The 27,008-nt window shown below is 42.1% G+C and overlaps 1 protein-coding gene across 1 annotated transcript in view; it reads right to left on the bottom strand.

The window, feature by feature from the left end:
- Positions 1 to 26,333, bottom strand: part of LOC143768145 (uncharacterized) — a 73,121-nt gene extending 46,788 nt beyond the window's left edge. Inside the window, 6 exon segments of the mRNA XM_077256833.1 lie at positions 16,253 to 16,343; positions 17,614 to 17,711; positions 17,800 to 17,920; positions 18,003 to 18,182; positions 18,312 to 18,457; positions 26,233 to 26,333. Coding sequence (XP_077112948.1) covers positions 16,253 to 16,343; positions 17,614 to 17,711; positions 17,800 to 17,920; positions 18,003 to 18,182; positions 18,312 to 18,389 — 568 coding nt within the window. The 5' untranslated portion in view covers positions 18,390 to 18,457; positions 26,233 to 26,333.
- Positions 26,334 to 27,008: the final 675 nt, after the last annotated feature.

Here is a 27,008-nt window from a genome sequence, read left to right as displayed (position 1 = left end):
TCTACCCAAAATGGTATCAATAAAAATATCAGCTCGGCAAGCAAAATATAAGTCCTCACCCATCCCCAGATCCAGAAGTGGAGACGCTACAAGTCTCGGAAAATGGTGCTATTTTTTTTTTTTTTGCAAACTTTGGATTTTTTTTCCCACTTAAATAAAAAACAACCTATACATGTTTAGTATCTGAACTCGTAATGACCTAGTGAATCATAATGGCAGGTAAAAAAACAATTGTGGAATTGCACTTTTTTTTTCAACTACATCACACTTTGAATTTTTTTCCCAATTTCCAGTACATGTTATGGTAAAACCAATGGTGTCGTTCAAAAGTACAACTCACAAAGCCAAAAACAAGCCCTCACACAGCCATATTAATCGAAAAATGTTAAAAATGTTAATGCTCTGGGAAAACGGAGCAAATAACGCAAATGCAAAAACCCAAAATCGAGAAGGGGTTAAATAACACTGCATTTGATTTATATTGATTGATATATTGATTTGATTCTATATTTTTACATACTTTATAACATTGCCATACAAACTGTAATGCAATTCAATTATCAACAGACTAAGACAGTAAACTTCAAAACCTGGGCTGATAGTTTCTGCTGCTGGGCCAGCAAGTTATGAGCTTTCAACTTTCCACTTCTCTATTGTAGTCAATTTCTATGTAGGTTCATGTTTCACTGTGTCTGGCACCAATCATTTCCTTAAAAATTTTATAAAGCGGCCTCTAATCAGTTTTATTATGTGATGCACTCCTTGTCAGATGCAAATATTGTAGCACAGAGAAAAGAGCATGATAGAAGTAAAGACTGGTCGTATAAACACAGGGTCGGACTGGGGTGTCTGGGGCTCACAGGGGGAACGGCTGTAAAATCGGCTGTAAAACACAGGCGGCTCCTGCACATCTACTGTGCACCCCCATAACTGGGATGTACAATTACAGTAGTTTACATTAAAGGGGATCTTTGGGTAAAACAAGTCATCACCGATCCATTGGTTCCACAGGATATGTGATCGCTTAGGTCCGACCATTAGAAACTGCACCGATCGGAAGAATGAGGAAGTTTTATCCCTGACAGGACACATCCACAGTTTAGAATGCAGCAACAGGTGAAGTGTCTGACTGCAGCTCCATTCATTCTCTTTGGGGCTTCCAGAAAAAAAAGAAGTGCAGTCACTGAGTGAATGAATGGACTAGTGGTCAAATCGAACATACCAATCCAGTCTAATAGGGATAAAAGTTCCACATTCTGCAGATGGAGTCCCAGCAGTCAGACCCCAAAAATCAATGCGTTATCACTAATCTTGTGGAGAGGCGATTACTTTTTTTTTTTCCACAGGAAAACCCCTGTAAGTGCATCTCTGCTGCTGTATTCCAAGTATTTAACCATTAATGGAAGTAAAGAATCTTCTCCTAATTAAAATCAGAGAGAACAAATGACCACCATACACAAAAAATCCACTATACCAAGACCAATACTATCACATACAGAGAAGAAATACCACAGACACAAAAAGAGGACTTAAAAAATCCTCCAAAAATTTGAAAAAAGTCACAGAGAAAAAAGCAGAGATGATTACCTGCTCAGGCCTCCAAAACAAATGCACTGGCTGGGCGCAGCGGACCCGATTAATGATGGCAGAAACACAGGTGCAACGATACTGATGAAACAACCACTTTCAATCCAGTGTTGGCTGTTTGGTATTTTAGTGCACAAAAAGATAAAAGATGATAGTCTGTATGTGGCGTTATTCACACAGGCAATGCAGAGCATCTGGCTTACAGCCACCGAATAATATCACGTACAAGGAACAAATGCCCCCTCCTCATAAATCCATCCTGGCTCCCACATATATCTGAATCCTGGCTCCCCCATATACCCATCCTGCCCCCCCCCCCTCTTATATACAGGGGAAATAAGTATTTGATCCCTTGCTGATTTTGTAAGTTTGCCCACCAACAAAGACATAAACAGTCTATCATTTTAAGGATAGGTTAATTTTAACATTGAGAGACAGATTATCAAAAATAAAATCCGGAAAATCACATTGTATAAATTATATAAATGTATTTGCATTTTGCAGTGAGAAATAAGTATTTGATCCCCTAGCAACCATTAAGAGTTCAGGCTCCTACAGACCAGTTAGACGCTCCTAATCAACTCGTTACCTGTATTAGAGACAGCTGTCTTATAGTCACCTTTATAAAAGACTCCTGACCACAGGCTCAATTAATCAGTCAGAATCTAACCTCTACAACATAGGCAAGACCAAAGAGCTTTATAAGGATATCAGGGAAAGGATCATAGACCTGCACAAAGCTGGAATGGTCTAAAAAACCATAAGACAGACGCTGGGCGAGAAGGAGACAACTGTTGGTGCAATAGTAAGAAAATGGAAGAATTACAAAATGACTATCAATCGACATTTATCTAGGGCACTATGCAAAATGTGAACAGGTGGGGTATCCTTGATCAATTTGCCGCCTCACCACCACCAGAGCCGCCGCACCCCCGACCTTCTGTCACTTCCCCATTATCCCATAGATAATGTAAGTCCACAAGGACTGGGTCTTCTCCCCTCTGTACCAGTCTGTCATTGTAAATTTGTTTACTGTAAATTATATCTATAACTCGTACGTAACCCCTTTCTCATGTACAGCACCATGGAATTGATGGTGCTATATAAATAAATAATAATCACGAGGAAGGTGAGAGATCAGCCTGAAACTACACAGGGGCAACTTGTTAATGATCTCAAGGCAGCTGGAACCACAGTCACCAAGAAAACCATTAGTAACACATTACACCATAAAGGTTTAAAAATCCTGCAAGAAGCCACATGTGCAGGTTTGAAGTTTGCTAATGAACACCTGGATGATTCTGTGAGTGATTGGGAGAAGGTGCTGTGGGTTAGATGAGGCAAAAATTGAGGTCTTTGGCATTAACTCAACTCGCCATGTTTGGAGGAAGAGAAATGCTGCCTATGACCCAAAGAACACCATCCCCACTGTCAAGCATGGCGGTGGAATCATTATGTTTTGGGGTGTTTCTCTGCTAAGGGCACAAGACTACTTCACTGCATCAATCAGAGAATGGATGGGGCCATGTACTGTAAAATCCTGAATGACAACCTTCTTCCCTCCTCCAGGACATTAAAAATGGGTCGTGGCTGGGTTTTCAAGCAAGACAATGACACAAAACATACAGCCAAGGCAACAAAGGAGTGGCTCAACAAAGAAGCATATTAAGATCATGGAGTGGCCTAGCCAGACTCCATATTATAGGTAATAAAATAAAGGGTAAGCTATAGGGATTTTTAGGGTGAGCCGTTGTTGAGCGGGGCATCATTTGCGTGTTGTGATAGGGTGCCAACCACCGCAGTCAGGAAAGGACTCTGTAAATAGGGATTGTGGAGGGCAATGAATATGAACATCCCCATCCATTTTCTCTCCCCCCCATAAGTATTTATCAATAAACTAACCACCAAAATTAAATGTATTTAAGTTGTGATTGTTTGGTACTTCTAACTGTTTTCATTACGGTGGCTTAGTATCACAAGTAAACCTTATTTTTATTCCTAGGTTTGTCTTTCTTAGTACTCCACAGAAAGTTTAATTGTTGGATTGGTGTTGTATTATCATTGTGTTTTTTCTGTGGTATATCTATTTTAGGGTCACCTAGGGATTGTAGGGTGAGCCGCCGTTGAGCGGGGGCGCCATTTGCAAATCAAGAGGGTGCCAACCTCCTCTGTTAGGAAGGGTTTTCAGCTAGGGTGATCTAGGGTCATATAGGCCTATTCACACTTATGCTGTTGTATTTACCAATAATTACAGATCAGCAACAGATTTTTTGATTTTTTCGTTTGGTTTTTCACATTTTGTAGTGTGTGGTTTTTTTAATTATTGAATAATAAAAGGTATTTTTTAGAGGTATTAGTCTTTTTTGATGAGGCACTAATACGACACAGGGGAAGTTACAGACACGAAAGAGACAAAGCAACAATAAACACCACACTTAGCTTTCTATGCTGCAATGCACCGCACAGCAGAGTAAGGCTAATTATGTTCCAATTATGGAACAGGTGTAAAACGCTGTGGAATCCGCAGGTGTAAAAACGCAGGTGAAATCCGCACAAAAACCGCAGGTAATCCGCAGGTAAAACGCAAGGCATTTTACCTGCAGAATTTTCAAAATCTGCGCAGAAAAATCCGCACATGAATCCGTAATGTGTGCACATACCCTAAATCTGTGGGAAACCAGATCTGCCACAGATCCAAACATGGATCGTGACATCAAGAAGCAGGTGGAGGCAGTCCCCCCAGCTTCCAAAGGAAGGAGAGGAAGAAGCTGACACCTGAAGAGGATTACTGTGTTACCATCCTTATAATTTTTTGCTGACTTTACACTTTGTGCAATGCCTTTATGAGTGTAGGAGTATAGCAACTACAGTTTAAAAATATATGAATGAGGCCCGTCAGTTGTTGCCTTTCAGGGGCTCTATGGATGACTGGATGACCCTCATTATATTTTTTGTCTGGCTTTGCACTTTCTGCAAAGCCTTTATGAGTGTAGAAGTACATCAACTACACTTATTTTCGCTCCAATTTTTTTTCTGGAATCAATTAGTCATCCATACAGATTAATGCGGTTATAGTTACAATATGGTGATATGCATAACTCCAAAAAAGCATTGAAAAGTATTTTTGGATTCAATTACGCACCATAGAGTATTACATGCTTTGTGGTACATTTCGGGTTTACCGTTTATATAACACTCCCCCCAAATTTGTTTTGTGGTATCCATACACTTTTACGTGCTTTGTGTTATAATGCGAGGACATTAAACTAAAAAAAAATCTTTACTGCTGCAGGTGACCAATTTTTTTTTAAATTAAAAATAAACTTGGTTTCAAGAGACCTGGCAATTAGAAAATGCGTGAGGCATACGGTAAGGGACGGGGAGATGTGCTGATGATGGTGCACACAGACGTCGAGGATGTGGGGCAAGTGCGACTACGCCTGTTGCTGGTTCATGAGAAACACCCGCATTCACGACACATAGGTTACGGTCCCACTTTGCAGGGAGGCATAGTACACCACTTCTGAAGCCAGAGCAGTGCGAACAGGTGGTTGGTTGGATATCAGATAATGCTTCCAGCATGCTTGGCACCACAACCCAGTCCAGTCTCACCAGCTTACAGTCTGGATCATTTCATCCTCACCCTGATCCTCCTTCCGCCATGTTGAGTCATAGGAGACTAGTGATCCTACACTAGGACACTCCGAGGAGCTCTTTACTACATAATTTCTTGATTGTAGCCCCTCAACCAGAATGCTCCAAGAGGGGCAGGAGGAAATGCTGTTTAGGAATGCACAAAACTTAGAGCAGCCACAAAGAGATGATGATGGTGGGTGAATGGAAAATTTTGTCTAAGGAGGAAGATGATGATGATGAGACAAAGTTGCCAATAAGTCAGATTGTTGTTAAGTCACCAAGTCATGAGGATCAGGGAAAGGTGATGGAAGACAAAGTCACTGACTGGGAGCTGGCATGCAGAGCAAGGCCAGCAGTGGTGAGGGAGAAGGATCGGAAGCACTGAAACAGGCAGGGAAAGGCAGAAGGGTGACCAGAGGGGGTGACCAGAGGTAGAAGGCAGGCGACTGTTCTGCAAAGCATGGAATTTGTCTATCAAAGAGTTAGATGTTCTTCAGTCTGTGACTTTTTTAATTAGAGTTTTGAGACAAAAAAAAAGAAATAAAAAGTCATTTGCAACATGTGCAAAGCCAAGATTAGCCGGGGCTTGACCACTAAGAACCTAATCATTGCTAGCATGATCATGCACATGTCTTATAAGCACCCGAATCAGTGTGCCGAACACCAGGGCCCATGATTGGTGCCAGCAGGTGACACCACTGCCTCTTCCCCTGTGCTAGGTGCTTCTGAAGCCCCTGTCCATGACACTGGCTCAGATGCATCCTGCCCTGGACCTGTCCTTCTGATGCACCATCATCAGGCACTTATAAATCCTTGTCCCAGGTACTTGGTCCCCATCTGACACTTTTTCCTGTTGTGGTGTCCCCACCTTGTGTCAACATGTGTCCAGGAACATATCCTGTGCACTTATCAACATGGTTACTGGGATTGTCCACTTAATTACCGAGATGTGGACAGGCGCTTGTGGCAAGGGATGCTATATTTCACTGATGGGTCAATGGGTGAACATTGTGGAAGCTGAGGTAGAGTCCCACCCTGGCACGGAACATGTGCTCCTGATGCCGAGAATTCCTGTCCCTTTTTGTATCAGGGTTTCCTTCACCTCCAACATCAGTTATTGTACCCCCTCCTTCTCCTCCTCCGATGTGTTATCTAAGAGTACGTCGTCCACCTCAGCAAAGCAGCAACAGGGTTTGCTAAAGCTAATTTGCCTAGGACACAAACCACACACCGTGGCAGAGTTACTTAATGGAATAAAAGCGTAAACAGATCTGCTGCTTTTGCAGTTGAACCTCCAACCAGGCATGGTTGTGTGTGTTGATGGCTGTAACCTGGTGGCTGCTGAGAAGCTTGGCAACCTCACACATGTACCATACTTGACTCAAGTGCTCAACTTGGTAGTTCAGCATTTTCTGAAAACCAGATTTGCCGGAGCTTCTGGTCAAGGTACACTGCATCAGCACCCTTTTCTGCAAGTCGGCTACAGCAGCAAATGTACGTGCCTGCTCACTGACTGGTGTGCGACGTGCTCACAAGCTGGAATTCACACACTGGACATGCTGGCAAGGCTTTGTGAGCAGCAGAGACCAGTTGTTGAGTACCAGCTCCAACCAACAAGCCTGCTGGTATTCTGGTTAGCCTCTGCACATAACTGAAGAGTGGCCATGGATTTCTGGCATTTGTGTGGTTCTCCAAGAATTGGAGGCGTCCACAAAGATGGTGAGCGGTGATTATGCCATAGTCAGGGCAACGATCCTGCTTCTGTGTCTATTCAAACAGTCGCTGCTCACAATTAAACATGAAGTTTTGCATATGGACCAGGTGGAGATGAGAAGGCATGCGACAGGGAGATACTTAGAAAAAGAAGGTGTGAATCCAGCTCCAAGGATAAAATGTAGAGACTTTATTGAATCACTTTAAAACGCTGCTAGAACATGACCGGCATGGTGGGTAACGGAGAGCAATCAGCACCTGACTGGACGCCTTTCGGGCGACAAGTGTGCCCTTAGTCCTCAGTATGCTGACAAGAACACATGGTTGCAATAGAACTATTCACAGCAGGTGAGTGCAATTAAAATAAACACGTGATACAAATACAAACGTGATAAACTCAGCAGAAGTGAACAAATATAAAACTGCATAACAATGAGGTTGGCAAAGATAAATATAAATAAATATATAAATATATATATACAGTGGGGCAAAAAAGTATTTAGTCAGTCAGCAATAGTGCAAGTTCCACCACTTAAAAAGATGAGAGGCGTCTGTAATTTACATCATAGGTAGACCTCAACTATGGGAGACAAACTGAGAAAAAAAAATCCAGAAAATCACATTGTCTGTTTTTTTATCATTTTATTTGCATATTATCGTGGAAAATAAGTATTTGGTCAGAAACAAAATTTCATCTCAATACTTTGTAATATATCCTTTGTTGGCAATGACAGAGGTCAAACGTTTTCTGTAAGTCTTCACAAGGTTGCCACACACTGTTGTTGGCCCATTCCTCCATGCAGATCTCCTCTAGAGCAGTGATGTTTTTGGCTTTTCGCTTGGCAACACGGACTTTCAACTCCCTCCAAAGGTTTTCTATAGGGTTGAGATCTGGAGACTGGCTAGGCCACTCCAGGACCTTGAAATGCTTCTTACGAAGCCACTCCTTCGTTGCCCTGGCGGTGTGCTTTGGATCATTGTCATGTTGAAAGACCCAGCCACGTTTCATCTTCAATGCCCTTGCTGATGGAAGGAGGTTTGCACTCAAAATCTCACGATACATGGCCCCATTCATTCTTTCATGTACCCGGATCAGTCGTCCTGGCCCCTTTGCAGAGAAACAGCCCCAAAGCATGATGTTTCCACCACCATGCTTTACAGTAGGTATGGTGTTTGATGGATGCAACTCAGTATTCTTTTTCCTCCAAACACGACAAGTTGTGTTTCTACCAAACAGTTCCAGTTTGGTTTCATCAGACCATAGGACATTCTCCCAAAACTCCTCTGGATCATCCAAATGCTCTCTAGCAAACTTCAGACGGGCCCGGACATGTACTGGCTTAAGCAGTGGGACACGTCTGGCACTGCAGGATCTGAGTCCATGGTGGCGTAGTGTGTTACTTATGGTAGGCCTTGTTACATTGGTCCCAGCTCTCTGCAGTTCATTCACTAGGTCCCCCCGCGTGGTTCTGGGATTTTTGCTCACCGTTCTTGTGATCATTCTGACCCCACGGGGTGGGATTTTGCGTGGAGCCCCAGATCGAGGGAGATTATCAGTGGTCTTGAATGTCTTCCATTTTCTAATTATTGCTCCCACTGTTGATTTCTTCACTCCAAGCTGGTTGGCTATTGCAGATTCAGTCTTCCCAGCCTGGTGCAGGGCTACAATTTTGTTTCTGGTGTCCTTTGACAGCTCTTTGGTCTTCACCATAGTGGAGTTTGGAGTCAGACTGTTTGAGGGTGTGCGCAGGTGTCTTTTTATACTGATAACAAGTTTAAACAGGTGCCATTACTACAGGTAATGAGTGGAGGAAAGAGGAGACTCTTAAAGAAGAAGTTACAGGTCTGTGAGAGCCAGAAATCTTGATTGTTTGTTTCTGACCAAATACTTATTTTCCACCATAATATGCAAATAAAATGATAAAAAAACAGACAATGTGATTTTCTGGATTTTTTTTTCTCAGTTTGTCTCCCATAGTTGAGGTCTACCTATGATGTAAATTACAGACGCCTCTCATCTTTTTAAGTGGTGGAACTTGCACTATTGCTGACTGACTAAATACTTTTTTGCCCCACTGTATATAAAGGATGTGCAATTTCACAGAAAAAATTGAAAAATCAAACGAACCACAGAATACTTTAGTAGTGGAGCATGATCTCCTTCTTTAAATTTAACCCTAAAGGGGCTCTGGTATTGAGTCTAAAAATCCAGAAAGCCTCCCTATCACGCAGTTTCTTTTCCTGATCACCACCACGCATGTCTTTCGGTATTTGCTCAATGGCAAAAGTCTTAAGATGCGTGGTTTGCCTGTTATGATTGTTAATAAAATGGTTTGATACATTAGAAACATGTCGGAGTGTGGGATGTACTATGTCATTAAGATGCTCCCTAAATCTTTCTTTGAACTTCCTAATGGTAGAGCCAACATAGAACAATTTACATTCAGTACATTCCACAATATAAACTACATGATCAGAATTGCAATTAAGAAATTGCTTTATGGAGAACGTGGTTATATTTTGTGAACAATTAAAATATGGGTTTTTTTTCATGTAAGTGCAAGTTTTACAAGAGCGTGAACCGCACTTGAAACAGCCTGTGACAGAGAACCAGTCTGCATGATTTTTAGTTTTTTTGGAATATAAAAAAACTAGGCGATAAAGCATTCCCTAGAGTGGGGGCTCGTCTGGAAACAATTCTAATGCCATTTTTCAAAATAGAATCCATGATATGGTCATCTCTGAGTAAATTTAAATTACGTGTGACAATTTGAGAAACTGATTTTAAAAAAGTACTATAAGTAAGAACCAGCACAGGCTGTACCGAGTGCGCACTGCGAAGGGAATTTATGTTAGATGCGGTATCTGTTTGAGTGCGACTATCAATCACAGTAGGTTCAATGAGCTCTGACCTTTGTTTAGAATCAGCAATGTTGAAGGCTCTGTTCACAGACCAATTAGGATATTTTCTCTGGTGAAACCGCTGTTTGATGATTGTTTTTTCACGGCTAAATGATGACTCGAGACTGCAGTTTCTACGTGCTCTCAGAGCCTCACCTACAGGAATCGACTGAATGGTGTGTGGGGGATGGAAACTTTTAGCGTGTAAAATGGTATTACCTGCAGTTTCTTTTCGGTATGTGTAACTTCTGATGTTTTCAAGAGGAATACCCAGGCAAAGATCCAAAAAATTAATACGATTTTTGTTCCATGAATGGGTGAACTTTAAATTAAAAGGATTGTTATTAATGTAAAAAACAAAATTAGATATGGATTCCTGATCACCTTGCCACACAAGCAATAAATCATCAATATATCTAGAGTACCATTTAATATTGTTTAAGAAAGGATTATCGTTAGAATAAATATAATGTTCTTCCCACCATGACATTGTTAGATTGGCGACTGAAGGGGAAAATTTAGCACCCATTGAAACACCACTGGTTTGAATGAAAAATTTGCCATCGAATAAAAAATAATTGTGTGATAACAGAAAAGATAACACTGATAAAATGAAAAACTGAAAATCAGGAGTAAAGTTACTGTACTTGGACAAATGAAAATCAACCGCTGTCAATGCCACTTTATGTGGAATGGAAGTGTATAAAGAGGAAACATCAGAAGTTAACCAGGACCATTGCTCACTCCACAAAACCCCATCAAACGTGTTCAATACATCTCTAGAATCTTTAAGATAACCTGGGACACGTTGTGCCAATGGTTGTAAGATGGTATCCAACCATTCACCAAGGTGTTCACTGTATGAGCCTATGCCCGAGACGATAGGTCACATTGGAGGTGGAAAAACACCTTTGTGGGTTTTCGGTAGCGCATGTAATATAGGAATGATAGGATTATCAACATACAGAAGTTCAGATTGTTGTCTGGTGAGAAAACCCGATTCAAAACCATTATCAATGAGTTCCTTAATTAATGACATGAATGCAGAAGTAGGATCCGATTTCAAAACACTGTATATTTCACTTTCTGCAAGCATGTCATGAATAGCTTTGTCCAAAATGACCACCGACCCGAATTCGTTCTGATTTTCACTAGAGAATCCCGTTCACTTCTAGACAGATTGGATTTATCTGAGAGACAAGCAGTTTCGTTAACTAGATGCCGGATGTCTCTTTCCACTGACTCCTGAAAGCGATCCATAGCCTCCGTTCTAGACTGGATCGGATAAAAAATAGGATTTTTAATTCTAAAAGCTGGAATAGAATTAATGTCCTTTGCTAGCGATTTTTCAGACTCCATATCCAAAAGCATAGTAAGTGTAAACTGTTCACAAAAATCTTTTTTAGAAAAATCATTAGGAAGAGAAATTTTTGTAGAGTAAGCTTCCCTGTCATGCTCTTCATAAAAATGTCTTTTGACTGTTAAATCTCGAACAAATTTATTAATGTCCTTAAGAGTTGCAAATACATCCAATTCTTTGTTAGTGGGTGCAAAATTCAAGCGGCGGGATAACAATTTAATATCAGCATCAGAAAAAGTAGTGGATGACAAATTAAGAACACTTAATGAAAGGTTCTGTTCTGACTCCCTACCATTTCGTATGGATGATTTAAGGGTGAGCTGAAATACTTTTTTTTTTTTTTTCCTGTGGACAGGGAGATACTACCCATCCAAGCCTCATCTCATCTGCTCAGCACGGATTGGGTAATCTTGGCCCAAAAAAAGTACTGGTTGTTCACCCTGCTAGGCCAACGCTACAAGGAGAACTTTGCAACTCTTCTTCCTGAGGTGGAGAGGTCTTCTAAAATTGTGCTATGCCAGAAGGCCATTGTGGAAAATATGTTGAAAACATTACCGTCAGAAGACACTAGCGGCAGGGGGCAAGCTTCCTTGCCCAACCAAGGAGGAGATGCAAGGGAGACACACACAAGGTACAGCAGAAGCAGGGGTACATTATCAAAGGCCTGGGCCAATTTCATGACACCCTCCCAGCATCCAGGCCCTGATGACTGGGTAATTTTGACAAGGAGGAAAAAGTTTTTAAAGATGGTCATGCAATGCCTGGATGACAAAACCAGCTTGCTCCCTAATTCCTCTGTTACTTTCAGCCATTGGGTCTCAAAGCTGGACACCTGGCATGAGCTGTCCCTCTATGCCTTGGAGGTGTTGTGCTGCCTTGCCGCTAGCATCTGGTCTAAGCAGGATTTTAGTGCCACCTGGGGAGGTCATATCAGATAGGCGCATTCGCCAGTCAATAGAAAGTGATGACAGCAGCACAGTGTTTTTATTGTTCAATATTTGAGAAAGGCCCACCAGTTGTTGCCTTCTAGGGTTTATGGATGACCCTACCTATATTATTTTCCTGGCTGTGCACTTTGTGCAAAGACTTTATGAGCGTAAATGAACATATATTCCCTTAAAAATTTGATTTTTATTGTTATAATTAAAATACTCCAAAACTAAAAAAACCTTTTTGTGCAAGGATAAATATGATATTTATGTAGTCTCAGAAAAAGAAGAGACTGATCACAGCCAAGAAAAAAGCCTATAAAGCTATGATCTGCACCAAAGGTTGGCAGCCTAAGATAACAAATTTGGTCCCTGCTCGACGGTGGCTCTATAATAGGAATCTGTATCTTTTTTGTTAGTTGTGGCAACTTAGTTCAGTGGTATCCATATTATGCCACTCCTGTTGATTGTGGTAACTATATTCAGATAGTGTCCACACTGTGCTACTAACTGATTCTACCCTAACTCTTTAAGATCATCATAGTGAAGAAATAAAAGGGTGGAAAAGCATATTGCCGGTCAGACTGTATTCAATAGATACTGAATGATATAAAAAAACGCTCAATAGGTCTCCCTCAGATAGATGTAAGGGTAGAAAATAATGTTTATTAATTTTTTACTATGGTTCATCGAGAGGCTAAAGGTGCTTATCGGAAGTCATCAAAAGGAATGTCATTGTAGATAAGTTCATAGAAGAAACAAGCATTGATGTTCTTATAATATTGACAATATATCACTGCGCTACTCCATACATGTGTGGAGGACAATGGTAGTAGGGGGGTAATGGTGAAGGTGAAAAATTTGTAAAGGAAAAGAAACACCTAGGTGTGGACGGGACTACACTGACGAAGAGGGCTGCTGACCCTTGAAACGTGTTGGTTTTCTGTTCCTCCTGCGCACCTGTCCACACTTAGGTGACGTCACCCCGAAACTCCGCTCACTTAATTCCTGCCGCAGACACAGCATGCTTCCGGCCAGGGCACCTGTGATCATTACCGACTTCCAGGGCAGTGGTTTGCCGCACACCTAATGTGGACAGCTTCTGCAGCACAACAGTTAGTTATCCGGACACAGGCACACCGCTCGCCTCCTCTGCATCCAGGCTCCACACAGTGAGTACCGCGTAGAAGGCCGATTAAGTATAACCGGTCTTTGCTTTTGAATCCTGATATTTCCACTCACGGCAGAACCACTTAATCACCGAGTTCACTATACTCCGAACAGCTAAGTAATAGCGACTACATGTTATGCTAACAGGACATCATACCTCCCTTTGAATGGCAGCATACTAACGCAGCATCAAAGGATTATCTACCAACCTATGTATCTACACCAATTCTTTAAGGCGTCACACTGCCTCACGGCACACCAGTAAGTACAATTACAGACATACCACCACTATTTACTGCATATTAAAAGTTTTTTTTGTTAATATCAAAAACTCCCTTCGCTTATAGGGCTCACTAGACCCTAAACCACCAAATGCTGGGTCCATCACATTCTTAAAGGGCCACTGTCACCCCCCCCAGCCGTTATAAACTAAAAGAGCCACCTTGTGCAGCAGTAATGCTGCAGTCTAACAAGGTGGCTCTTTTAGTTTTTGATTCATTTATTACCTCAAAAAAGCGTTTTAAAAATTGGCCACACATACCAGATATTATACCTGGAGGCGGTCCGAAGCGTCCTGTATGAATCCCCCAACTGCCGTCACTCATCTCTTCAGGGCCGATGGTCCCCACCCCCTGAGCGCTGTTATCGTCTGAAATCCGGCGCCTGCGCTGTGCGTGCCTGCCTGGGGCCTGCGCAGTGTTCATTGTCAGTGCGGCCACACTGTTGCAGAATCCCCCGCCCCGCACTGTTATTCATTATGCACAGTGCGGGGCTGGGGTTCCTGGGAAGGCGGGGGAGCTGGGGAGCGTCGGAGCTGGGGAGCATCTAAACAGCGCAGTGCGCATGCCCAGGAACCCCAGCCCCGCACTGTGCATAATAAATAACAGTGCGGGGTGGGGGATTCAGGTGGCCGCACTGACAATGAACACTGCGCAGGCCCCAGGCAGGCACGCACAGCGCAGGCGCCGGATTTCAGACGATAACAGCGCTCAGGGGGCGGGGACCATCGGCCCTGAAGAGATGAGTGACGTCAGTTGGGGGATTCATACAGGACGCTTCGGACCGCCTCCAGGTATAATATCTGGTATGTGTGGCCAATTTTTAAAACGCTTTTTTGAGGTAATAAATGAATCAAAAACTAAAAGAGCCACCTTGTTAGACTGCAGCATTACTGCTGCACAAGGTGGCTCTTTTAGTTTATAACGGCTGGGGGGGGGTGACAGTGGCCCTTTAAGCCCAGTACCTTTTCATCAGAACCGTTATTTTGACATAATCGCAGTAAGTTTCTTTTCCTTTACAAATTTTTCACCTTCACCATTACCCCCCTACTACCATTGTCCTCCACACATGTATGGAGTAGCGCGGTTATGTATTGTCGATTTCTTTTAGGCTTTGCTTTCCAGCAGGCACACACAGAACCTGCTCTAATCACCAGCAGCTCTCTATACTAATCTCGCCCTTGGGCCAGTCCTTTGCAGAGCGTCAGTGTTTACATTTATACTTTAGTGCTTATAGTATTGTCTTCCTGACATGTCTGATGGGAGCCACATGTAGGGTTTAAATATTGCTGTCAGGTCTAGACCCCAGATATGCATTGAATTATATAGACTATTTGTGGCCCAGATTTGTAATACGCTTGCACATGTAAATATATGTAGTAGAGATCACAAAGAAGGTGCCGTATCATGTGATCCTTCGGAGTCACTGCGGGGAAGGTGGTCACCCCCTCCCCCCCGGGGATGACATTCGCCACTGCATCAGTAGTTCTAGCCTTAGAAATTATACTGTGTCATGTGGTATAGTGTTGTTACTCTGGGGGCAGGAGCTGCCATGCACCCCGGATAACTGCTCACATCATCCACATTGCCGGGCAAAATCTTGCACTTCCTGGTGTGAATAAGGTGGTTTACTGTAAATACCCCTAATAAAAAATTAACCTTTATTAAACAAGTGACCCTGGGAGAGTGGAAAAGGTGCAAAAGTGAAAGCAGTCTGAAAGCATGAAGGACCTTGATAAGTAATAATTCCAGCAGCAGACCCATCAGGAAACTAACAAACTCCTGATCCAGCAGTTTCAACAGCAGCAGCATGAGTTAAAACAACAGCATCAGCAGATGACTCTCTTGTCAGAAACTGTTCGGACCAGGGAGATTGCACCACCCGCCATGGCCAGTGTGAACATGTTCCTACACGTTACAAGTATACCAACTTATATTCCAGTTCATTTCTTTAGGTTTAATGCAATAAAACCAATAAAAGGTGGACATATAAGTAGATTAGTGGAGGATGAGCTCACTTTCTGGGGTTGTGAATCTACAGACACGATCCTTGTAAAAGCTTGTTGAATCATGGTATGTCAGCTGCTGCTTCTTCCCTGAGCGATGAAAAATAAACAACACTAGAAGAAGGATACACAATGATATAGAATAAAATGAAGGACACGAGCGCTGCTGATAATAACCATCCAAAAAGCAGATGATGTTGTTGACTTTCAGGCTATGCATTTTGACAGTGAACTGGTATTTGGCCTGATGAAGATGCGAATTTGGTATCAAGAAATGTAGACCGATTGTCTAATTCCTTAATGATTGCATCTTTTATTCTTTGGACGATCATTATCTGAAGCGGCCCGATCCTCTATTTTCTTCTAGATAATCCTGTATCAGAGGTTCCCAACAATAAATCTTCAAAAGTATATTTATAGGGATCCACTTAGTGCAGTGTCCTGTGATGGACAGGACTTGAATACAGAAGGATCTCCTCTACAGCAGCTCAGAAGTGATTATTGAAAAAATAATGTCAAAATATGTTTATTTTTAAACAATAAACCTTAGTGTAAAATCCAAATGTAAAGCTCTGTATAACAAGCACTAAAACATTCAAAACATAAAGTGATTCTACAGCCACTGACTGAGTAGAACCTGTGACTTCTCTGCATTTAGTGGTCACTACTCACCTGTGTGGTTATCTGTAGGAATCTCCTCCTTACACTGCCCTTCACCCCTCACATATATCTCTGTAATATTAATATGGGGCAGATCTTTACCCTGAAACAAAGATTGTAAAAGTCACAGACAGAAGAATTTGCGTTAAATGATTTATAAGAACAGAAAAGTTAATAAATTAACACAAATAAAAAATGACATGGCATCAGTAGTCTAAGGGGTAACGTTTCTCCTTGTGGAGAGTGACATACCAGCTCTAGCATACTAATGTAAGGAGGCTTATTTGCCGTTCAATGCTACTCTGGGAAATTTAAGATGCAAATTGCCTCTTCAGAGAGGAAGAGGTCTTGAATAGAGATGAGTGATCAAAAAAGGTCATGTGCCCAAAATTGGTAAAAATAAAAACATCAACTCATCTTGCAAAAGACAAGCCCTCGTATGACTCTGTGGGCTGAAATATGGAAAAAAATTATAGCTCTCAAAATATGGCGATGCAAAAAAATAGTTTTTTAAAGAAAGGAGGGTTTTCAGTGTGTGACTGGAGACAAACATAAAAAAATGATAAATTTGGCATCACTGTAATCGTGCCGACCCAATAAAGTCTCCTAATCCCTTACACTGCAAGAGGAACGGCATCAAAAAAATAAAACTAATTCTTATCCTGCTGTTGATTTGTTCATTCTATCCCTCAAAGATTGCAGTAAGGCTCTGTGCACGTTTTTCCCCTACGCTCTATGCTGAGCACATACAACGAGGTTTCCGTGTTAATTTCTGAAGTACATGATTCAGACCCCCGGTGGAAAGTTCCCTATAAAAGGGCTGATGGAGACACTGTAGACTATGTCTGGCTTATGATCTGGCCCATCTTTTTATATGTGCATAAAAGAACGGTTGGCAATAGTTTTGTGCACCTCTTAAAAGACGGACACAGCTGAATAGAGACCAGGCGGAGTCCAGAGCAACTGTACAGCCTCATTAATAAATGGATCCCTTGGGAGTTTTATCAGAATCACGTATTTTGTTGATTTACATGGAAACCCTGATGCAAGATCGGATGTTTTTCTTTTATCACACTATTCTTGGTAGACTCTTGATATCATTGCACGTAAAACCCCATAGCCTAGCAGTAATAACCTTGTGCAAAGTTGTTCAGATTGCTGCTTAATCTTCACATTCTGAAAACTGATCATTTTATTTCATATTGCATATTGAGGTCATGTGTCCAATATGTTCAGTTGGGAAATGGCCAATGTTTCTAATAAAATGGCCATTCAGAGTATAATACTGGTGGATAAAACAAGACTGAACACAAGACCTTCACAGCCTTCTACACATCATAGGGGAGATCTCATGACACCTTCTCTCCACCTACCTGATGATCCTGAGGAACATTGGGATCTTCTTGCTTACAGTCCTGTGGAAGAAGAAGATGGGGACATCTCTCTGGTGTTGTCCTCTTAGTGGATAGAACTTGAGGAAACACATATAGGGACTGAATTCATTCTTTACATACCATACAGATAATTATAGGCCATGTGTAATTAGTCCTGTCTATTACCTGGTGATGTGAGGGGCTGGGGAACCTCCATGATGTCCTTGTACAGATCTTTGTGTCCTTCTAAATACTCCCACTCCTCCATGGAGAAATAGACGGTGACATCCTGACACCTTATAGGAACCTGACACATACAATGATACCGTCATCCCCCGATCCCTCCATAGCGTTACTGTATAATGTCCCAGCATTGCCAGCAGTGTCACCTCTCCAGTCAGCAGCTCAATCATCTTGTAGGTGAGTTCTAGGATCTTCTGGTCATTGATGTCCTCATGTATCAGGGGGTGAGGTGGAGGCTCCGTGATTGGGCTCAGGGGTCTTCCCAATCCCTCAGTCACAAGGGGCTGACAGCGCTCACTAGAGGTCTTCTTCACTACTGTGTAATCCTGGTTATGGAGAGACACATTAATAAACCTCACTACAGATATTTCCAGTGTCCTCACCTCTCCAGTTCTGTCCATCTGTTATTCCCATAGATAAGAATGATGTAATGTGACATCATCAGAATCACTCACCTCTCCAGTAAGCCAAAAGAGGATCTCTAGGGTGAGCTGAAATATCTTCTCCGCCATCTTGTTCCTGTCCCCATCCATCCTTGTAGGGTCACTCAGGAAAATTCTCTTATATAGAAGTTCTCCACTCAGGGGATCCGATATTGGACCTGAATTGGAGAAGATGACGATGTAACATCATGAATATGCCATGTAAGGAATCTCCTGAGCCTGATGCCGGGTTCACATGATCACTACATTCAGTCATCTGCACTCTCCAGCACCTGGTAGGTCAGGCCTTCACTTAGCCTCTGCTTTAACTTGGGACGGAGGTGACTATAAGGGGTCCATGCCACTCTACAACTGAATCTGACACTCGCCCCTCATTCTACTACAGATTGAACACAGGAAGCACCCCCAACCAGTCCACATACCAAACATGCTTAAAGGTGATGCTACTTCCTGAAAGGATGACAAGTCTCAATTTAAATTAGAATGTGCTGTTTTCAAACAATAAAATAACAATCAGTTGTGAGTGAGGAACCTGTTTTATTTAAAGATCAGGGATTTATCACAGTATTATCTTTACAATACACGTTTGTGGAAGTGTATCTATCAAATGAAAACTGCACTGTGAAATGCAGTAATATGTAAAGATTGAATATATAAAATAGGAATCACAACACTGCTATAGAAAACATGCCAAAAAATGAAGATACCTAGCATACAAATTGGACAATTTGTGAGAGCCCAACAGCCAGTGACAAGGCGTACCCCTTTGTTGGGACCCTAAACCAAACATGATGCCTCTCCCGTTCAAAAGCTTAAAATTATTTGGGCAGGTAAGATCAAGATCTATTTAAAAATGCCTTAGACTGCTGGGAGGAGTGCTCAGTCAGAGGGCGTGTAATACAAACATCAAAAAATTTACTTCCACTTCCAAACATAAAGACAAGTATGAACAGGTGCAAGCTGAGAAAGCCACTCTAAATAACAAATTAAAGCTGCAGTGTTCACTAGTGTCCAGTGAGTACAGATACCGTGCACAAGCAAGATCAGAGACCCTCTGATCCATAAATCCTCTACCTGAACTGGTGTCAAAAGGGGCCACACACAACAACACAAACTCCCATATAGCTGAGGGACCTCTGTCTGTTTCCAGTCTGAGCCTGCTGGTTCATGAATAAAATGGCAGAACTACAGTAACCACTGAGACTCACATAGCACAGTAATGACCTCTTTACACAGTCTGATCCAACCCTTAAAGGTGCGATTTCAATTTTGAAAGTTATCAGCTATGTGTGGGATATGGGAGAACTTCCTAATCGCCGGGGGTTCAAACAGCATCACACTTGACTTAGGGTTGCCACCTAGCAAGTCCTGTATTTTGCATATACCAAGCCATAGCTGCATGTGTGAAGTGTAACAGAAATTTCCAGTACTTAGATATTGTTGGTCTATCCCTAGGACAGGTCTTCAATATCAGATTGTTGTCTGACAGCCATTACCAGTTCCTGTGGCAGCTAGAAGTGAACAGTATATGGATTAAGAACATCAAAGCTGCAGATCATATTCACAGCAATTGTAGACACCATTACATTGAAGAAGGAAACATGCAAACCTGTATAATAACATAAGATCTGTGGCATTATTTTATTTCACACTTTTGTAATTGTGGCACCCCAGGGGTCCGGTTGCCACAATGGCACGGCCATCCTCCCGGGTTGGGGGGGTGATGTCATGCCTGGAAGCAAGGAGGGATCCCCTCACACGACTCATTCTGTCAATGTCCCCAGAAGGCTATCTAATGCCGCTGCCTGGTGCTTGTTCTCTAATAAATAGTTTCTCTTTATTTCATTTGTATATATCTGCTTATTATGTTGATATAAGACATACATTTTTCTGTGGAGACTTATTATCATGCCCCTTCTATGTTCCAGACCTCTTAATTAGCTGCTCTGGCGTGAATGCAGCGTCAGTCTCTCTGATTTTCCGTTCATTCCTAATGCTTTGCTCTCAGCACACAGCGTGCTCTGGCCCCTGGAGTCGTGACTTCCTACCCTCCATGATGATGCGTTCACTCTGAGAAGCGCCAATTCCCTTCTCCTCATTACGCATCTCCACGGGGTGGATCAACGCTTTGCTGAACCCGGAAGCACTCAGAATGCACTGCTCGAGCGCCAGTACCATACCCAGCTGCCGCATCACAGGTACAACTGTTTGTTCAGCAATTAGGCATCTGTCTTATGTTACACATTATTACAGACCTTCTGAGGAAGCTGAATGCAAAACGTGCATCTATGGTGGCTTTGCTTTTACTGCATGGTTATAGGATTCATTCTCACATCTGTTTAACCCCCTTACAATTTTTAACATAATCGTGCTCTGTAACCTACAGACAATGTCAGGTTGGAGACGTTATACTGATTACAATGATAACTGGGTTGATGTCTTGTGGTTGTTTAATCTTTAGTTGCAGTTTTCAGTTAATTGGATTCTTGTGCTTTGGGGCAGCCTGTGGGGGAGCTTTATGTGGTGATCTGCTTGCATATGTATCCTTATGTGGTTTTAACAGGTTACTGATCCTTCAGTGATCTGCCTCCTATTTGACATACTGCATATACTATTGTGGGGTTAGAGAAAAAAAAAAAAAAAAAAAAAAAAGAGTACATTCAACAAAATGCCATTGGCAGTGGCTCCTGCACAATAGCATATATTGCATAATGCATATAATATTGTGGGGTAAAATAAAATATTTAACCTCACCAAAATGGCGCCAGCGTCGATGCATGCGCAGTAGCATCTATCGAGTTCCATTTTGCAGGAGAAAAAAAAATTTGGGCTGCAGCATAATGCTGAATGGTATTTTTTTTTTCTAACCACACAATGTAAAATAGGGGGCAGGTCACTGCAGGATCAGCGACCTGTCATAAGCCATAAGGATGAATATGTAAGCAGAGCACCATATAGTCTCACCCACAGTCCACCCCGAAGCACGAGAATCTCATTAACTGAAAACTACAAATACAGATTAAACAACAACAACCACAAGACGGATTACATCAACTCTAGTATCATTGTAAGGGCTTGTTTCCACATGCGAGAATCACGTCCGTGTCTCGCATGTAGAAACCAAGCTCTGGCGCCGGCACTCAGGAGCGGAGCTGTGCGGCTCTATGTGTTCCTATGCGGCCGCACGCTCTGCTCCGGAGTGCAGACACCAGAGCTTGATTTCTACATGCGAGACACGGACGTGATTCTCGCATGTGGAAACAAGCCCTAATCAGTATAATGACGCCAACCTGTCTGTAGTTTACTGAGAAAAATCCTCTTGACAAGTTAACTTTAAACTTACATCAAATATTTTCAATGGGTTAAACAGACACAGGAAATAAGGCTATTACCTCAAAATGACAATTTGCGTCAAGTTATCATGCGGGCAGAGGAGTTGTGCCGCACGATCGTCGCCAGGAGCTCGGCTTAAGTGAAATCTGAGCCTAGATTACAAATGCCCAGAGTGGTGCCCACACTGTCCCAAGCTATTTAACCCCATAAATGTGGCAATCAATAGCAATCACAACATTAAGGAGGTAGGGAGAGGGAGGGGGCTCCCTCTCCCTTCAGATCGGCATAATCGGGAAGGACAATTGTTGCCATGGCAAAATGATGTGGTCATGACGACCTCTGAGTCAGCCAGCTACCTACTAGCAAAATATAGTAGGGAGTCAAAATGACTCCCTTTGGTAATCAAAGGTATATTTTGAAAAAAAGGTACTTTTTTTTCTAAAATTATTTATTGTCACAAAATCTTTTTTTCGCTTCCTAATTGAGTAAAAGTCACCGAGTCTCAAGCCGGAATTCGGAAAAATGTAGTCACAGAAGAGACATAAAAATTGCGAGGGGAAAAAAATGACTCCATCGGTAGTTCTAGTGTAAACATGCTCACTGCACCCATACATGAGGTGTAGTTTCCAGAAATTGGGTCACTTGTAGGGATTTCTGCTGTTTTGTCATGTCATGGGGTTTTTCAAATGGGACAAGGAATCCGAAATCTTTTACAACAAAAATTTTGCTCCAGAATTCAGTTGTCACCCCTTCTTTTCCGAGCCCTGCCGTGCACCCAAACATGAAATCCTTGCGAGGTGTAGTTTCAAAAAATGGGGTCACTTTTGTGGGTTTTCCACTGTTTAGGCACATCAGGGGCTGTGCAAATGCGACATGGCATCCGCTATCTATTCCAGCTAATTTTGCATTCCAAAAGTCAAATGGTCCTTCTACCTTTTGAGACCTGCTGTGCTCCTAAAGAGTAGTTTTCCACCACATTTGTGGTATCGATGTATTCAGCAGGGCTATGGAGTCAGTAAGCCAAACCTTGGACTCCTCAATTTCCCTGCTGACTCCACAGGACTGACACTACTGGGCATGAACATAAAGTGCAGAACAGATTCATCTCAACTAAAAGCAGAGATCCTTAGATAAGGAACAGAACAGATATATCATAATTTTCCCAAATTATTCTGAAAACATTTACAGCACATTCTGCATTGAACTACTGTACCCAATAAATTATATATTTTAGGAGTCAGTCCATTTTATACCGACTCCACCAAAATGGACAAGTACTGTGACTACCCGACTCCGACTCCTCAGCCTTGGTACTCAGGAGAAATTGTACAACGAAATTCCCGAAGTCCACAGCAGTGAAAACAATGGCAAATGCGGAGACATCATTTTCTGAAAGCCCAGGGCCCACTGCAGCATTGCACCACTCCTGCTGCCACCGCCAGCTTTCTGCCTCCTATGACTCTGCTCCACTGCAGCAGGTCCCCCCCTCCCGGTAAGCTAACAGAAAATGGGATTATAAAGCGTACCCCAATTTTATTAAAAAAAAAAATTTCCTCACCAACATTTGGGGTACGTCTTATAGTCTGCAAAATAAGGTAGCTATCTGGTTTAAGGTCGTAAAAATTAGAAGTTTGAAATCAGAATTTTTTTTTTGCCAAAAATTTAGATATTTTCATAAATAAAAGCAAAAAATAAGGCACTAAAATTTAAAGCTAAAATAAAGTACAACGTGTCACAAAAACTATCAGAATTAGTGGGATCCATTGAAGCGTTCCAGAGTTATTACCACATAAACAGACACTGGTCAGAATTGTAAAATTTGGCCTGGTCATGGAGGTGAATAGAGGCTGGGGGTAAAGGGGATAACAGCCTTGTTATATATATATATATATATATATATATATATATATATATATATATATATATATATATATATATATATATATATATATATATATATATATATATATATATATATATATATATATATATATATATATATACAGTGGGGCAAAAGAGTATTTAGTCATTCAGCAATAGTGCAAGTTCCACCACTTAAAAAGATGAGAGGCGTCTGTAATTTACATCATTGGTAGACCTCAACTATGGGAGACAAACTGAGAAAAAAAAATCCAGAAAATCACATTGTCTGTTTTTTTATCATTTTAGTTGCATATTATGGTGGAAAATAAGTATTTGGTCAGAAACAAAATTTCATCTCAATACTTTGTAATATATATTTGTTGGCAATGACAGAGGTCAAACGTTTTCTGTAAGTCTTCACAAGGTTGCCACACACTGTTGTTGGTATGTTGGCCCATTCCTCCATGCAGATCTCCTCTAGAGCAGTGATGTTTTTGGCTTTTCGCTTGGCAACACGGACTTTCAACTCCCTCCAAAGGTTTTCTATAGGGTTGAGATCTGGAGACTGGCTAGGCCACTCCAGGACCTTGAAATGCTTCTTACGAAGCCACTCCTTCGTTGCCCTGGTGGTGTGCTTTGGATCATTGTCATGTTGAAAGACCAGCCACGTTTCATCTTCAATGCCCTTGCTGATGGAAGGAGGTTTGCACTCATAATCTCACGATACATGGCCCCATTCATTCTTTCATGTACCCGGATCAGTCGTCCTGGCCCCTTTGCAGAGAAACAGCCCCAAAGCATGATGTTTCCACCACCATGCTTTACAGTAGGTATGGTGTTTGATGGATGCAACTCAGTATTCTTTTTCCTCCAAACACGACAAGTTGTGTTTCTACCAAACAGTTCCAGTTTGGTTTCATCAGACCATAGGACATTCTCCCAAAACTCCTCTGGATCATCCAAATGCTCTCTAGCAAACTTCAGACGGGCCCGGACATGTACTGGCTTAAGCAGTGGGACACGTCTGGCACTGCAGGATCTGAGTCCATGGTGGCGTAGTGTGTTACTTATGGTAGGCCTTGTTACATTGGTCCCAGCTCTCTGCAGTTCATTCACTAGGTCCCCCCGCGTGGTTCTGGGATTTTTGCTCACCGTTCTTGTGATCATTCTGACCCCACGGGGTGGGATTTTGCGTGGAGCCTCAGATCGAGGGAGATTATCAGTGGTCTTGAATGTCTTCCATTTTCTAATTATTGCTCCCACTGTTGATTTCTTCACTCCAAGCTGGTTGGCCATTGCAGATTCAGTCTTCCCAGTCTGGTGCAGGGCTACAATTTTGTTTCTGGTGTCCTTTGACAGCTCTTTGGTCTTCACCATAGTGGAGTTTGGAGTCAGACTGTTTGAGGGTGTGCACAGGTGTCTTTTTATACTGATAAGTTTAAACAGGTGCCATTACTACAGGTAATGAGTGGAGGAAAGAGGAGACTCTTAAAGAAGAAGTTACAGGTCTGAGAGAGCCAGAAATCTTGATTGTTTGTTTCTGACCAAATACTTAGTTTCCACCATAATATGCAAATAAAATTATAAAAAAACAGACAATGTGATTTTCTGGATTTTTATTTCTCAGTTTGTCTCCCATAGTTGAGGTCTACCTATGATGTATCGCTGTGTCTGACACGCTACTGCGATCAGACATCACGCTGAGAATCGTACGTCGTAGCAGATCGTTTGGAACTTTCTTTCGTCGCTTGATCACCCGCTGACATCGCTGGATCGTTGTGTGTGACAGCGATCCAGCGATGTGTTCGCTTGTAACCAGGGTAAACATCGGGTAACTAAGCGCAGGGCCGCGCTTAGTAACCCGATGTTTACCCTGGTTACCAGCGTAAACGTTAAAAAAACAAACAGTACATACTCACATTCCGGTGTCTGTCCCCGGCGTCTCAGCTTCTCTGCACTGTGAGCGCCTGCCGGCCGGAAAGCGAGCACAGCGGTGACGTCTGACGTCACCGCTCTGCTTTCCGGCTATGGTGCTTACACAGTGCAGAGAAGCTGAGACGCCGGAGGACAGACACCGGAATGTAAGTATGTACTGTTTGTTTTTTTAACGTTTACGCTGGTAACCAGGGTAAACATCGGGTTACTAAGCGCGGCCCTGCGCTTAGTTACCCGATGTTTACCCTGGTTACCCGGGGACTTCGGCATCGCTCCAGCGCCGTGATTGCAAAGTGTGACCGCAGTCTACGACGCTGGAGCGATAATCATACGACGCTGCGACGTCACGGATCGTGCCGTCGTAGCGACGAAAATTGCACTGTGTGACAGTACCCTTACTCCGCACTGACACAGAATCTGATCTATTATACATATATTATACTGTGTATTGCCGTCACCTTTTTATCCAGTCTCTGTATCATGGAAATTCCCCTTATTTTATGTCTCCATAGACTTAGATATTTATCAGGTGAATTAATAAACATTTCTATTATGCTGTAAAGCGATGATCTTCAGTCTTTATACTTTTCCATCTCGGCCCATGTAGGATTTATACATTTAGGACTCTTGTAAGAATCTGATGGAGATTTAGGTCAAATTAATGCAGAAATATGGAAAATTCCAAAGAGTTCCCGACCTTTCAGGCTCCGCTGTATATTCTAGGGGTCAGAGAGACCCCGACCTTCAGCCCATTAGGGTTTAGTCCTGTTCCCCCATCACACCCTCCCTGCTCCCTCATTACCTGTCACCAGTGCAGACGTCTTCTTTCACATGGAGCAAAATGGAGACTGGCTCCTCCCCTCCATGGGACTGATCACATGACTGTGACATCATCACAGGTCCTGGAAGCACAGAACAGTCATATATCTAGTGTTGTGTAGAGAATGATGATAGTGAGGACCTCCCCAAAGCGTCCACTGTACAGTTTTTAATGGATTTTTCCCCCTCATATTCTTTACGTATTTGTATATGGACAATAAATATTGCAAAATTCCTTTTTTAATATATATAAATTTGCATTTTTCCTATCGCTATTTTTAAAATAAAAATTTACACACAGCCCTGATTGTTTAGTTTTGCCAGAATTAGACTTTTCCTGTATGTCCACGTCCCCTCCAGCACCACCATTGTGAAGAGTGGGGAGGGGCGTTATCATGAAGGTGCACAGACGACATTTATCACAAAAGTGACGTAAATTATGACAGAAATGTACGGGATCATTGAAGAACGTTTCCGCTGTCATTTTTGCCACTTTTATAATATGAATTATGATGAAACTCCGTCACGGTCACACCTCTCCCCACAAAGCTCCATCCATTCTTTAAAATGGTGGTTCTGAGACATCTGTGGATACGGGTAAAATTGAATTCTATCAAAACTGAACAGTCAATGCTATGCGTAATTTTTTATGACAAAAAGCGAAGATAAAAATGCTAATTTTACTAATTGTGAAAAAAAAAATCACACATTGATTTAAAGTTGCTAGGCAAAAATATATATAACTGAACATGAGGTTCT

Source organism: Ranitomeya variabilis, chromosome 4, assembly GCF_051348905.1.
Source record: "Ranitomeya variabilis isolate aRanVar5 chromosome 4, aRanVar5.hap1, whole genome shotgun sequence".
NCBI classification, from domain to species: Eukaryota; Metazoa; Chordata; class Amphibia; order Anura; family Dendrobatidae; genus Ranitomeya; species Ranitomeya variabilis.
Note: the sequence above shows the minus strand (reverse complement) of the source record. Positions and strands in the feature narration are given on the sequence as shown.